This window comes from Notechis scutatus, chromosome 3 (genome assembly GCF_049901735.1).
Source record: "Notechis scutatus isolate UNSWTSFEM ecotype Mainland chromosome 3, rNotScu1.2, whole genome shotgun sequence".
Classification (NCBI taxonomy): domain Eukaryota; kingdom Metazoa; phylum Chordata; class Lepidosauria; order Squamata; family Elapidae; genus Notechis; species Notechis scutatus.
In genome coordinates, this window is record NC_142011.1 from 38911400 (window position 1) to 38927808 (window position 16409).

General features: G+C 40.5%; 1 protein-coding gene across 1 annotated transcript; it reads right to left on the reverse strand.

Annotated features, from left to right (window-relative positions):
- Positions 1 to 572: 572 nt before the first annotated feature.
- OLFML3 (olfactomedin like 3) lies at positions 573 to 7942 on the reverse strand. Its single transcript, XM_026675138.2, has 3 exons — positions 7670 to 7942; positions 6538 to 6823; positions 573 to 1642 (listed from the first exon to the last, which is right to left on the reverse strand). Exons 1-3 carry the CDS (start codon positions 7772 to 7774, stop codon positions 858 to 860), a joined length of 1176 nt encoding a protein of 391 aa, XP_026530923.1. The 5' UTR covers positions 7775 to 7942; the 3' UTR covers positions 573 to 857.
- Positions 7943 to 16409: the final 8467 nt, after the last annotated feature.

A 16409-nucleotide genomic window follows, 5' to 3' on the forward strand; every position in this document is an offset into this window, starting at 1 on the left:
GCTTTTTTTCAGATAATAGCTGTGATGTGAGTCACGCTAAATGTCTAGACCAGCAAATGAGAGATAGAATATTTAGCCCTACTTCAAATATTCCAGTAATAGGCCATTCTGATAATTGAAGTTTTTAAAATCAAATTGTAAGCAACAGGGAAAATAAATTTACACTAGTTTTGACACTGATCTAAACTCATTCAGCATTTAAAAGCATCACAGTGGGGTAGAAGGAATGACATACAGCATAACCATTCGTCTCCAAACCCCATCCTTGCACTTTCTAATTGCTCTGTCCAATTTAGTACAGCACTTGAGGTGAAGTCTCATTAAATTAACCATTAAAATAACCAAGGTTTTTTCCCCCCTCATAGCCACTACAAACTCCTGGAGTCTTGGAGTCTGAAATGTCAGTCAAATATTTCACAATCTCTTCTAAACTGTTTTTGAAAAAGGGCTGATCTACAGCAGAGATCTACAGAGTGGAGGATTCCAGTTTGGATTTAAAGCTATTGAAGAACCTGTAAATTAAGAAATTAGATGCACTCAACTTTTCTTCATGCTTTTGAATGGAACAAAAGTTTTTCCATCATAAAATTTATTTATTTTTTTTAAAAAAATCTAATTTGAAAAACAAATGGAAATTGACAGGCACCAATAAAAATGCTGACAATATCTGTTTAAAAGCATTTAATATATCAGAAAGGCGTTTCCTTTTAAAAGTTCAGTCTAATCAGTCCTCATTATGGCTGCTGCCTGCCTTCCTATGCTATGCACCACTTGGCATGTATGGCATGTATCTGAGTCATAACTTGTGGCACTGAGATATGTTTCAGATTCTCTTTTGCCAGAGACAAAGGCCTTTTTCAGACTTCACTCTTCTTCTTCATCTCCATACGGTAAATGATCTGATAGCCATCATCCCAAGCATAGATCTGCCTCTCTTTGGGGTTGTACTTCATACTGGAGTGAGAACCGTATCGTTTTGGGAAATAGACTTGGGCAGCATCTTCAGATGCCATTGAGCCACTGACATCAAAGGTACATTGAATACGGGACCGACTGGGCAACCGGGTATTGTATACTACATAGAGAGCTCCACAGATAACAAAAGCACTCTCTGCATTCTCCCGAGGACATGGTGTGTCCCACATTTGCTCAATGTCTAGAGATGTAGGATCTAGTTTGGCCAGTGCTATATTTTTCTCATTTTCTTGCGTGGCATAAATAGCCCAGATGCCTTCCTCATCGGCCCCCAAATCAATGTAGTTGTAGGATGCAAGACCAAAGACGGGGATCTGCTCCTCAGCTGGGAAGACAGAACTATCAACAATCGTTTTGTTGGTCAAACTAAACTTGATGACCTGAAATGTGCCATGTCGTCGAATATAATAAAGATACCCTCCATATACCAAATGTCCTGTGCCAACCCATGGATAGGGCAACTTGATGCGTGCAGCCTTTCGGGTAGCAGAAAAGAGCGTGAATTCTCTCGTCCTTGGAAAAACATAGACAGTGTCATTGCTGGTGCCATCAAACACATAGATCTTCTCTGAATTACTGAGGGGGTCTTTGGTCCAAAGTCCAGCAGTGCTGCCAAACCTCTTTAATATCTTCATGGCTTTGACTTGGGATATAGTATCACTGCAGTCTATAAAGAATAATTATAGCATGCTTAATATATACTAATCTCACATCCATACTGAAGCATAATATCAACAGATGTAAGAACATAAAACATTCCATGTTGTGTTCAGAAACAGGTGGCTTATATTTTACAGATTTCTGAGATTATTTATATTTTATATACCACACATTATTTATACCAACTGCTTTACTGATAATAAAACTACTGATCTCCCTCCACAATATATGACGATACTGTGAAAAAACCAGCATCTTATATTCATTTATTTTGTATGTTAAAATATGCATTCGTGCAAATACTTTGCCCATTTCTGATCCAAAATCATGTACCTTGTAACTGATGAGATATAGCAAAGAACTAAGTTAACTTAAAAAGTGTACCATATGAAATTCTACCTTACACAGATTACCTGAACATACTTAGGGTAAAACTGGGCTTCTGTACTGGACAGTCTGTGCAAAAAAAAAAAAAAAAAAGATAGGCAATGAAGATTAGAATCCACAGGCTGTGGATACTTCATTGCTGGACATTATCAAGACAATTGTACAATAAACACCTGAGGGCAGGTCAAGAAGCAATGGGTGGAAATTAATCAAGGAGAGAAGCAACTTAGAACTAAGGAGAAATTTCCTGACAGTGGTGGGATTCAATTTTTTTTACTACCATGTGGGCATGGCTTGGTGGACGTGGCAGGGGAGGGATGCTGTAAAATCTCCAGTCAGAGGTGGTATTTGCCAGTTCTCCAAACTACTCAAAATTTCCGCTACCGGTTCTCCAGAACTGGTCAGAACCTGCTGAATACCCCCCCTGGTTAGAACATTTAATCAGTGTAACAACTTGCCTCCAGAAATTGTGGAATTCTTTAAGAAGATGTTGGATAACCATTTGTCTGAAGTGGTGTGGGGTTTTCTGCCTAAGCAGGGGGTTGGACTAGAAGACCTCCAAGGTCCCTTCCAGCCCTAAGAGTCTATGCTTCTATGCTACTGAGGAACATTTGAGGATCTTTTGGAGTACTATTGTGTTTATGACACAGGTAAATTAAAGCCTTCAAGAGATTTTGCTAGGCTGTTGTCATGCAGGAAAAGAAGTTTGAAGCTACCACAATAGAATTACAGTGGGAACACATAACATAAGAAATATGAACAGGGGAAATCTCAGCACAGTGAAAGATGATGTGAAAAGGAAATTACTACAGATTGACAATTTAGACATCAATAAATTGAAGAATATACATCACACATAAAAAATGGTATTAGTTTCATAGTTATGAAGAATGTCTCCAAAATAATTATTGGGTACAGTGCAATCAATGACTGAATATTGTCAATTAGATATTGAAGACAATATTTCAGTATGATGATTATCCAAATTTATGCCCCAACAGATTCAGAAAAAGAGGATATTAACCAGGTTTATTATCAAGTTCAATCTGAAATCAAAAGAACATGCCAGCAAAATAGGTTGCTTGTTGGAGACAATTTTAGAGGATATTTCTTATTTACAAGAACTTCTAGTACAAAGAAGATGAAGGATCAGTATTCCTAATCATTATCAAATCAGAAGGCTAAAATAATTGGTGGAATATCTGTGAAAATATAGCAAACAACAGAAGAAGAATCAATAAAGGTTCTAACCAAACTATGCCATTAAATCTGGAGAATGAAATAATGGCAAACAAATTGGAAGTGGTCATTCTACCTACCAATACTAAATAAAGGAAATTCAAGGATGTTCAAATTGTCATACAATGTCTTTAATTTCACATGGTAGCAAAATAATGTCATGGAAAAGGAGATTGGAAAAAGAGATGTTCAAATTGGCTTTAGAAATGGCCAAGAAACAAGATACATTATTGCTGATGGACACTGATAATTGAGAAGCTAAAGCACATAAAAAGGAATCAAATTGTGCTTCTTTTGTGATAGAAAAACCTTTGACTGTGGTGGGAATATGCTCAGGGAAATAGGGATCTCAGAATACCTCATTCTCCTTACTAATAGCCTATATTGCTAATCCTTCATTGATGACCATTATTCAGAAACGCTTTGAACTTATTGCAGAACTGAAACAATGGAGCTTAAAACCAGTCATTAAAGTCTGGCCATCCCAGAATCGCTGCAATCATGTGGTCGCCATAACCAAGGGCCAACTGTTCCATGATCACATGTTCACCATTTATAACTTTCCCTGCCAATTTCCCCAGAAAGTCAATGGGGAAATCAGCAGGGAATGTCACAAGTTTCTGGGGTAAATCTCCCCTACCTGAGCACCCTCCTCCAGCCCTTCTGTACATACACCATGGCAGCCATTTGGGCACTCTTACTCACCCTTCTTGACTTGCATCACACCTCTAGGAACCCTTACTAACCTATGCATGCCTCTCATGAACCCATTTGCATCTTTATTCACCTTTCTAACCTTCCCTTGCATCCTCGTGCACTTTTGCACACCCTCCCTTTGCTGCATCTCACTTCTTATGGACTGTCCCCGACCTTCCCCAAGCACAGCCTTGCTATCTCCTCCACCTACTTGCCTGCAGGCTTGGGACTTGGAACTTCCAGCCAGATTGCCCATAATTTTGGTTATGGAAAGCTGGCAGAAAGTTATCTTATGTAATGACAATAGAATTCAGTTAACCAGGATTTCAGGGATCGCCATTACAAAGCAATGCAATTGTGCTTTATCCCTCATCTAGGAACACAAATTCTGGTCCCAATTGCTGATGTGCATTGAGGACTACCTGTTATAGTCTGGATGGATCATGGTGAAACAGACTAGCTCCAGGCTGGCAGAATGAGACAAGGCTGGGTATTATGTCCTTATTTATTCAACCTACTGTGTGTGTGTGTGTGTGTGTGTGTGTGTGTGTGTGTGTGTGTGTGTGTGTGTGAGAGAGAGAGAGAGAGACAGAGAGAGAGAGAGAGACAGAGAGAGACAGAGAGACAGAGACAGAGAGACAGAGAGATACAAAGACAGAGAGACAGTGGCAGGGGGGCTTGACTGATGGAAGATGAGCATGACTTTAAAATTGGAGGGGGGAAAATCAATAATCTTACTATGCTGATGACACTGCTTTGATAGCTGAAAATGCAAATAATTTGGAAACTTTATGATAAAAAATAGGGAGTACAGGGAGAAAAGGAAGCTAAGATTAAATACAAAAAAAGGCCAAATTAATGACAAGAGGTACAGCAACCAGCCTTATAATTGATAATTGGCTCAGGATAACTGAAGCTCTGTCTGAAGACTGCAATAAATTTGATTACTTGATTATCAAGTAATTGTTTATACCTGTTATAAATAAATAACTATTGAAGTGATGGATTGTCTCTGTCTTTTAGGATCAATCAACAATGAAGGATCAAACAGTCAAAAATACATCTCAGATCAGCACTTGGTAGGATAGCAATGAAGGCCTTGGAAAATATATTCAGATATCATATTGTATGATTGTATGTAGTGGTGTGGTGGCCTAAAGGTGGAGCTCTCGCCTCACAGGAGGCTGTGAGTTCAATCCTGGGTACAGGCAGATATTTGTCTCTCTGGGCATGATCAGAATATATCTGCTCAATATAGCTCTGCATTGGCGACAGGAAGGGTATCCAGCCAATAAACACTCAGCTCCATTCAGCTGCCCAGACTCCACCCCACAAGTGATTATGGGGTTGATGATGATGATATTGTATCTATACTCACAAAGGTCAGGATTATGTAGACAATGGTTTTCACTGTGATACTCTGTGGAAGCAAAAGTTATCAAGATAGGAGACTATTCATGCTTTTGAACTTTGGTGTTGACGATGAGTATTGTGAATAGCCAAGAAACAAATGGATCACAGAACAAATTAATGCAAAGTTCTCTCTTGAGGCACAAATGACCAGACGCAAATTATTGTATTTTGGACAAAGATCTACTTTCTTAAGTCTACAATTCTGGGAATGATTGAAGGGAGAAAAAAGAGGATAGCCTGATTATAGTGGTAATGGTTGCACCACTGGAAGATGATACTGGAGAAAACCTATGTTGATTTAAAAAAAAACCCTGGACCCTGCACTTACAGGAAAATGCTAGGAAGGAAACAAAATCTTTTCTTATAAAATGTAAATGTTCTTTCTGTTGTAGGGAATAAAATATTAACCCCCTCCTGTCTTCCAAAACTATCCATCCACTTAGGCCGTTGTGCTAAGTGAAGGAGAAATGCAACAACTCCCATTGGCGAAGACATCATAAATTATAGCTTCTGCTGTATACTAGCGATATCATTTTGTGAGCTTTGCATGTTGACCATTAAAATAATTTAAGGTTATGCCCTTTTTCCACTGTATTTATTATTATTTAGTAACAGGCTGCTGTCTTGATTTCTTTAACAACGACCAACATAAAGCTGCCAGCTCTCTACAGCAACAAAATTTCTTTTTTAAATGGACATTTGTTATATTCTGGTAGGAGAATTGTTTTCAGAATATTGAAAGCCTTCTTCCCTCTGGCAGAATTTTGACTTGTAAGATATGAAACAGAGTTCAACTGAATATCTATCTAATCCCCACATGATGGTAAACATTTACAAATGCCTATCTTAATATTACTTTATTTAGTGGGGCTAGGTTGACATTTATCACTAAGCTGAGGCTTTCTGAGCTATGGTTTCATGAATAATTGGCTCAATTTACACATTACATTAATCCATAAACCATAGTTTACACACCAAAATGGCTGGATTAACACAACATGCTAATCCAAACCAAACAACTCACATTACAGCTTTAGCCAACAGATGAACACTGCCAAATATATCTTAATAGCTGATAGTAAGGTTTGGGAAGCATATGAAAAGACGTGGGAGGATCGTTAGCACTGGCTTCTAGTGCGGGCACATGACCTGGGGAATTCTGCTTACCTGTCAGTTTGTCATATTTCTCATTCTTGCGCTTCTTGCCAGTAGAAGCCTGATTTTCTGTTAGCTTATCATCTACTTCTACACAGGGTGGAGCAGGATTTTGGGTCTCAAGATAGTCCACCTCTCGCTCCAGTCGGTCCACCCGTATTGCAGTATTTTCCACCTCTGCACGGAGTATTTCCTTATCTTTTTCTACTGTCTCCAACATGGACACAACCTTATTCTTGAAATCTCTCAGTTCAGTGGAATAACGGCTGCTCTGATCATGCCACTGGGAAATGCGTTCCTGGTGGTACAAAGGGAATTCGAAGCTTTAAGGGGAATGTAGAGGAAACTCTTTAGCAAGCATGCTACATCCAGATAATTGCAGAAAAGATCATAACTGGATAAAAAATTAACTCAAACTCAAACTGAGACAGCGTTCACTCTGTAAAAATCAGGTTAGATTTGATTTGACATATTACAGAGCCTTTGTTATTATAGATTAAATATTGAAAATCTTGATTTTAAAAGCCTGTCATGTTAAAATATCAGCTAATTCTGAGATATTTTCATCTACCTTCTGGATTTTTAGGCATCCTACATACTTGTACTTTCATTGTTAAGATGGTCTGCAATTTAGTTTTACTTTTGAAAGTTGAAAGTACCAAGTTGCAATCTAGACTTTAGAACTCTTATTCATAGTTCTGTCTCTCAGTCAGTAGCATGCATCCAGCTAGTAATCCTTAGAATAGCTGGGTAAAACATTCAGGAAGTTGTGGCTGATGTGCTGTCAGACTTATTATGTTTAAACAAGATGCTCCTGGCCTTCCAAATAACTGTAGCATTTTAAAATATGGAACAAGACTTTATAATCTGGGGAAAACTTTTGTTGTCAGAATATGTTGCATACCTCTCATTACAAATATAAACTAAGCAGCCTGAAATTTTCACATTCATTCAAGATTCCATACCATTATCTACTATCATGAACACATCTTCTTTCAAATTGAGCTTAAAGTGAATTTCTGCTTGAGAGAGGATGGTTTTTTTCTCAGCTAGCAGTTCAAACCATTCTATAAATCTATACAACTGTAGACCTCATGCTGTGTGCTGAGAGACGAACGTGTCAGTTGCCATCTTATGTGCTCACCTCTAAGCCCGCCAGTCTCCTCTCCATGTATTCCATTAACTGCTGTTGCCCATCGACAGCACTGACCAGGATAACCAGCAGAAGCAAGATATGTTGAGGAGCCATGATTGTGCTGGTTGTCTTGTGCTTTGCCAGCCAGAGACTTCTGTACCAGATTCTACCTCACACCATTGGAATGTTTTGACAGTTTCTCTGTAAAAGAAGGGAGAGAGAGAGAGCACAATCTCATTTGCTAGATTTTATTACATCCAGATGTCTAGTTGTAGAGAAGAGGCTGGCCCATTCCAAAAGGAGTCAGAACTGAGTCTTAACTCCTTTATTACCAGAATCCTGCAACTACTGGAATTCAGAAGTGAGCAGATACTAAACAATACTGTATCTATATAATGTTTTTTGTGACCACATTGTCAACAAATTTACAAGTATAAAAATAATGCAGAAAACCTTTTGCAGAGCAGTACTTTTGTCCTGGGAAATGAATGTAAATAATGACATTTAGACCTTTTAAGAATATTTCAAATGTCTTTGTGTTTCCTGAAGGCTTTATCTACCTATAATAATGCACATGACTCATCTACTTTTTATTGTGTATTTATATATTTCATTTCATTCATAATATTTCATTTGCAAATATCATTGTGCGCACATTATATAAATCATGTCTTGTTTAACTATCATTTATCAGACAAATTCTAACTGATTAGGTTTGCATCTTTCATTAAACAACAAACTTATTACAGGGATTAAATTTGTATGAGGTGACCACGTGAAGCCCGTGGGTGAGGTCAAACATATCATCAGTTTTGCGTCATTATGTTCCCACAAAAAAACTAAGTCCAGTCCCCATGAATTCAGTTAAATCTTATCTAGGGTTAATTTGACCATTAGTACCATGTTTCTCACAAAATAAGGCCGGGCCTTATTTTTTTTTTTGACCCCCCAAAAATGGCTAGGCTGTCTTTTTGGGGGTGACTTAATTCCCCCCCCCCCTTGCATCCTCAGGCAGGCGGACAGCGACGGCTTGGATATTGACCTCGGCGTTGGTGGGGTACTTTGTATTGGGAAACCTTCTGCCACCGTTGCTTTCCCTTCTCCCCATGCTGCCATGGTGTTTAGAACAATGCCACAGTGTTTGGCGCAGCCATGCGTGGCCAGTCAGGGCTCCTCTCTGCAACCGGAGCCCAGCGGAGACACTCGGCTTTAGGCACTCCTGTCGCCGCCTTCCCTTCGCCTTTGAAGGCAAAGCCAATTCTTTTAAAAACGACGCCCTACTACTGGTACGACAAAGACTCCCCTGCCTGAGAGGGCAGCCCAACCCCACGTGGGGAGGCAAATTTCCCAGGGCAGCAGTGCAGGATAGGCCCACCCCGGGAGAAGTGCCCAGCTGCCATCCCTGCCTGGCATCAGGCAGAGCGCGAAGAGCTTCGCCTGGGGCGCCCAGCACAGCTGACAGGCAGGCCGTCCTGCCCGGTGGTGGAGCTCTCACCAAGGCAGCGAGCGCCTCCCCACCAGACCCTCCGCTCATCCCACCAGAGCCATGCAGGCTGGGTAGAGCCGGGAAAGCGAGTCGCGGCTGCGTGCCTGCCTGCCAAGCAAAAGTGCTGGGCCGACCCGTGCTTGGCTACCTTCCCAAGTCCCTCCAGCCCGAACCCGAAGGGGCCACCTGGAGAGGCTGCCTGAGGCAGTTATAGTACCCACCCATCCGTGGACAGGGAGACAAGGCGATGGCCTGCGCCGCGTCCTCCTCCGAGCTGAGTCCTGCCGAGTGAGCGCCTCTGCCCGATGCCCATGCCGCTGCAGCGTTTGGAGCTGCCGGTGCATTTGGAGATGTGTGGGGACGGGCTGGGTGAGGGGTGGAAAGGATGGGCGGCTTCGGGCTCTCTCTGCCGGACCCGCCGGCCAGGGAAGCAGCACTGCTGTTGCCTCACCTCCCTGTCCGCAGACAGGTGGGCGCTATCATTGCCTCGGGCAGCCTCTCCCAGTGGCCCCTTTGGGTTCGGGCTTTGAGGGACTTGGGAAGGAACCCAAGCTCAGGCTGCCTGGCTGTTTCAGTTGGCAGGAGGGTGCACACCCGTGGCTCGCTTTCCCAACTGTGCCCAGCCCGCACAGCTCTGGCGGGATGAGCAGAGGTCCAGCGGGGAGGCGCTCGCTGCCTTGGTGAGAGCTCCGCTGCTGGGCAGGAGGGCCCGCCTGTCAGCTGCTCTGGGCACCCCAGGTGAAGCTCTTCGGGCTCTGCCCGGCGCCAGGCAGGGATGGCAGCTGGGTGCTTCTCCCAGGGTGGGCCGATCCTGCGCTGCGGCCCCAGGAGATTCGCCTCCCCACGTGGGGTTAGGCTGCCCTCTCAGGCAGCGGAGTCTTTGTCATACCGGTAGCAGGGCATCGTTTTTAAAAGAATTGGCTTTGCCTTCGAAGGCAAAGAGAAGGCAGCAACAGGAGCGCCTGAAGCCGAGTGTCTCCGCCGGGTTCCGGTTGCAGGGAGGATCCCTGGCTGGCCATGCATGGCTGTACCAAACACCGCGGCGTTGCTTTAAATGCCGCAGCAGCACTGGGAGAAGGGAAAGCAATGGCGGAAAGTCTCCCGATACGAAGTGCCCCACCAACGCCAAAGTCAACGCAGGCAGCACCATATCCGGGTATGCAACAAAAGTACTTCCTAACGGCCAGCCCCCCGCCATTCCCCCCCATTTCGCATGTTTAATATAGGCCTTAATTTGGGGGGAGGGGCTTAATTTGATTTTATGCCTATAAAGCATGCTGGGACTTCCTATTGGGAGAGGCCGTACTGTTGGAGAAACACAGTACAACAGATTCTTATATATAGATAGCATGAAATAAACTTTTGGTGCTTTGAACGCTAGCCCTGTTCCTGGTTTCTTGTGCTTGACAGAATTCATGCATTCCAAGCCACAACCACATTGTACTTCACTTAGCTATGTCAACAAGCTTCATATTGGCTTGATTGATAACTTATTCAATTTCTTTCTCTTTTTTCATGATTATATTTTTACTTCAAAATTTAGTAACCCAGAGTAGTTTCAAAATGATCTTAATAAATGAACTGTGGTTCTAGAATAGCCTTCTAAAAACAAGGGCCTTCTAGTTATAGCTAGAAGTTGCAGCCCTGTTTGCTGTATGATCCCTAAATTTCTTTTATCTAAGACTGTTTAGATGAAAGCTTTCCAGCATAGATCTCCCATTGTTGCAATCCTGCTCTTATGTTTGTACTTAAGGGCAAAGAGTGCCAAGATAGGAAATGGCAGAGGCTATCAGTAGCAATATCAATACTGTGGAATAACTATTCAAAGGTCAATATTCCTAGTAAAAGAGAGAAGGAGGGGGAGAGAGAGAGAGAGGGAGAGAGAGAGAGAGAGAGAGAGAGACCCTATGTCATTAAAGGAATGCTACGTTGAACTGGAAAATTTGCTTACAGTCCTATTCCCAAGTAAAAATAAATGTATGTAGCATAATTTTAGAAGGATGTGTGTGTGAAAATAGATCTTGGCATTTGCAAAATACATCTGCTTAGCAAGTGCAATGACTTGAACTCTAATATTATTTGGAAGCAAAAAAAAAAAACACACCACAATTTATAAATGAGTACTTCATAAATAACATACACATATGAATTTTATTATAGAGGGGAATCAGATACTACATATTTGTGTATTGTTTCAAGCAGTGAATGGTAGTGAGTAGAGTTTCTTTATGAATCTGAGACTATGATGGCACTTGTGTATGTTTCATAGAATGATGATTTGTTTACATTAGCTACTGTAAAAATTAAAGTACAGCTGAGCATAAACAAGTTGTTTATTTGTCTCTTGGGAAAGGTGTTCCACTCAAAATCCTGAGGATTAGACTGCAGACTGGTTCATCAAGTCTGGATTTCACTTAATAAAAGAAGTAATGGAGAATGAGATGTTGAAAAGCAAAGGCTAGACTTTATTGTGAAAGCTAAGGCTTCCTGAAAAACTAAGCAAACAACTGTTTCTAAAAATTCACAGTCCAAAACATAGTGGCAGCTTTTATTCTGTAAGGAGTACTGACTGCTCAGATATTGCCTGGGTTCTATGACAGTACCAAACAGGAGTTGAATCTATAGAAATACCACTTATTCTAAACAAAGAAGCCATCGGTAAGTGGTTGAGCACATGATTTGTATGCAAAAATCTCACTCTCCTACCAGAAGCACTACAGGGTTGAGGAGTTCGTGTATCATTCCCGAGTTAGATTGAGCAGACTCTTTCACACTTGCTTCTCTGTTTGAGGATTGTGTACAAATTTTTTATAAGATGGGAATAGGTGTTTTCACATCACAACATTTGGAATATCCATTTCCACCCTCATTTCACTTCTTTCCTTCAATTACGCATACTTTCAAAAAAATGGCTGGATAATTTTGCAACCAGTTTTGGGTGGTATTCTGGGCATCTTTGAAGTAGGTAATATAGCTGTGTTTCACCTTACACAGGCATAATACAGTAATTTCTTTATTTTAGTTTTGTTAACTTAATACTCACACTGTCAGCAGGACAATCTTGGATATTCACAGACCACAAATGAGGGCTATGATTGCTCAATTCTGTCCCAATTTATATTATTTTGGTCTTGGCTTAATGAATTAAGCCAAGCTCCAGCTAGTAGTGCCTTATTCAATCAATACAGATAAATTAAGACTTACTGTAACAAAGGAATGCAATCAGTGCTGAAAATATTGGACTAGATGGACCAGTAGCCTAACTCAGCAAAGGGCAGTTTCCAATTAAACTTCATTTCAGATATGTCTCAGTTCAAACAAATTAGGGGAAAGAGATTGCTTTCATCTGTTTGTATATGAAACAAGATTCTGGTATATTTCTGAAGGGCAAGGAATTTCCTTTTAGACATGAATCAGAATACAAAGTCTCTCGAAGTCTCTCAAGAACTACAAGTGCAGTTACATTTGTAGTCATGCAATTTTGTAGAAACTTCATGACTATTTTCCTGACAGTTCATTGGGTTCAATAACATTTAAAATTCCCACCACTGCCAGCACTAATGTTCTCTTTTGCAAGGAATGTGGGGGATAATGACTGTTCATTTCCATAAAGTCCAACATAACTGGTCACTGTCCCAGGATCTGTGAGGTGCAGATGATCCTTAAATGTATGTTTGGAGGGAGAAAAAGAGAAGAAAGGGCTCTAACTCCAAGAAAAGCTATTATTGAATATTCTTTTTGTATGACTTTAAAACAAATGGATGGATTCCTCAGGTACTGAGAAATGTAGCTGACATGGAGATTACAAAGATTAACTGACTCCAATAGAAACAAATAAAAAGAGTTCTCAGTTGCTCAGAAGTTTCGCTATGTTACCCTTTATAATTGACTGAAGGAGAACAGGAAAAAAATCCTTCATTGTCAAAGTCAGTTAAAAATGAACTACTGTTCATCTGAATTAGCAAAGCAATCAGGTTTTCAGCAGATAACTAGATCAATATCTGTGTGACAGGCTACAGTACTGAAGAATGCCAATAGTTTGGAATTAATTACAAGTTTCTTTTTCTGATGCTTCAAGATCACGTTTATTGCCACTGGCAGAACAGAATAGGTCCATTGTGTTGCTTGGAACCATTCCATTATGAGTCAAGACATCACCTTGCATTTAAGATATTTTCAGCTGATGATTTCCAGTGCTACCAGGTGATACACATTATGCAATTAACATGTCCTTTTTGCTCTTAATGGGTGGGTAGCTGGGGATTCATTGTTCTGTTTTGTTCTTTTTATTTCTAGTGCTAGTTGGTGAAAGTTGGAAGAATGAGTAGAAAACATGGGCGAACTACAAGTGGAACATCATCGGGCCTGCCAATAAATTCCACGATATGGAACAGTTGCATAACTTTCATTGTGCAATAGTCTGTATCATGTAATTGTATTTATTTCATTAGATTTCTTTTATATATCAGCATGTTGGCTGGGGAATTCTAGGAGTTGAAGTCCAAATATCTTAAAGTTATGGTAGCTTAAACATAAACATTGATATTGTTTATATTGATAATAGGTGGACCTTTAATAGAGAGAATTCTAATAGAAATGATAAAGTAACTTACTTGAGATGGGCAGCATAGAAATGTGATAAATAAATTACTCCTAAAATTATGCAGAGATAATAATGGGAACCAATGTATATGCTCTACCAATGAACAACTATTCTTGACTGAAAGAGAAATGAAAGATAGAAAAAAAGACTGATTATATAATCTATTTCCCACACAATTGCCCTTCCATGAACAACACATGTATCATTGTTGTTTCAGGTAATGATATTAAGTTATGCCACAATAAGGAAGTACAATAATTCATATATTGAAATTCAAAATGTGCATTGGAAATATTTTTGTCTACCATAAAGCTGATACTTTTTGGAAAACGTAATCCAGTATTTCTTCATAGATCACAATTTACCACCCTTTAAAGCAGTATGAGAATTGAATTTAAGACTGATTTGAAAAAACAAAGAATCAGATTTTTTTTCAAAGATTTCTTCAAATCAAAGCCATATACTGCCATCTAGAGGTTTTGTTTACAATCATGGCAATATGACTATAACTACAGACTTTAATAGAAATTTTAAAACATGTCTTTTCAAGGAATATTATCTTTCAGTAATATTATCTTACTCCTGGAATATAACTACCACAACCCCTAACCATTGCGGCTGATAGAAGTTACAGTCCAAAAACATTGAGGATGGCAAATTATATATCTATTGAAAGAAAAATAATACTTTTTTAGGAATGTGCAAATAATTCCATGGAGAAACTGCAGGAAGGCCTGGCAGCTGCGATGACAAACCTTGGGGTAGTAATAGTTGTTTCATGACACCAAAAAATTGATCCAAGGAGCAATTCATTCAAGAACTTTGTGGGATGATTAGCAAAATTGTTGCTAGTGCTGCTGAAACATCAACAGCTGACCTTATGGCAGGAGATATAAAATAGACAGTACTGAATTTGAGTCACAACTTTATATTTTAGCAGGCATAAGAATAAGTATCCTTCCTGGGAAAGTGGTACATGTGTATTTGGAGATATAACATTGGCATTCCCACAAAATGGCTACTATAGGGGAAATTGCCTGTTCATCAAATGGCTGTCACTAATGTCCATTTATCAGTATATAAATTAGTGATATTGCTCTTGTCACAATAGTGTGTTACCATTTTTTTTCTGGATAAATAGAATTATTCCCATATTAGTCACCATCAACATCTTTGTAAATAAAGATGTTAGAAGTTGAGGCTTTGCTTCTCATTATCCCAGGCTTCCATTTAATTGAATTAAAATAATTTGGGGTGGGGGAATAGTCAGGCACCTACTGAGGAAATTCAGTAGGTGCCAAAGATGATCCTGGGTACCATATTGCCTTTTCCTACTTTATTCCAGCTTAATTATCAACACTTCCATCTATCCACACATATATACATACATATCTCCAAGGGTTCTCCAAAACGGTCAAAATTGAACTTTAAAGGGGCCATTTCAGAGGACAATGCACAGATTGGGTCAAGATGTCAACACTGGTTGGTCAACCCTGATGAGTGGAAATGTAAAATTCTCAGTATCATCAGATTATTAATGTAGCTGACCTCAAACAAACAGATGACCTCATCCCATGGTTTCGTGTGGATATTAAACAAAAAAGGAGCAAAAGTTTTAGTTCTAAATGTCAACAAGTTAGAAGTCAGACATGCTTCTTGCCTGGTCTACATGGGCTAATTGGAACCATCATAGATAAGTGTAATTTATACATTGATACTATCATCATAGTCAATTCTGGCCTGAACCCTGACTGAAACAAATCTAGATAATTCACTTCTTCTATGATTTCTAGAACTGAAGCCCAATCAACATCTCAAACACCTTCTTCAGAGTGGAGAGATTGGAGATTGGCAAAAATTTATCATGATGGTTGCATCCAGCAATAGCCTCTTAAGGAGGGACTATACCACAGCTCTGTTCAAGGCTAAAGGACAATCCCTTTCCACAGAGAAGTAGCAGTACTACATGGATCACTTTCCAGGCAGTCTTAGCCATCTAGGAGGCACTTGATTCTAATAAACCACTAGACCGCTGGTTTGGTAGAAGAATCACCAATGGTCAGGCCACAAGAGTACCTTGGACCATTTCTCTTTTCAGGCATTCTTGGAGTTAACTGAGTAGATATTAAGCATTTTTCCATCCTGGCCAATAGGATTTCAATGTTGTGATGGACTGTGCAATATCCTTGTTGTTCAGCATCCTTGATCATAGCTGGACGAGAGCTTGTTGTCTTTCAATGCGGGGTGACATGATGTTACTAAGTACTGGTAACCAGTGCACAGGAGTGGATGCAATGTGCTAGAGCAGTGATGGCTAAACTTTTCGTCATCACGTGCCAAAAGTGTGTGTGTGTGCGCATGCGCACACGCATGCCTGCACCCATAGGGCAATGTGCACGTGACATCCCCCACCCCTGCGTATGCACGTGCCTCCCCATGGCACCTCTGTGAATGTGTGCACGACCCCACATGCCATGTGCCTCTGTGCATGTATGTGCAACCTCCTGTGCATGCCCCACCCCACCTGTGCAAGTGCACGCATCTCCCATGCACCCATCCCCCATGCATGTGTGGCAGATACCCAACAATCAGCTGGCTGGCCGGAGGCGCACACGCATGCATAGTGGATCCGTTCCAGGCAACGGCTCATGTACCGGCAG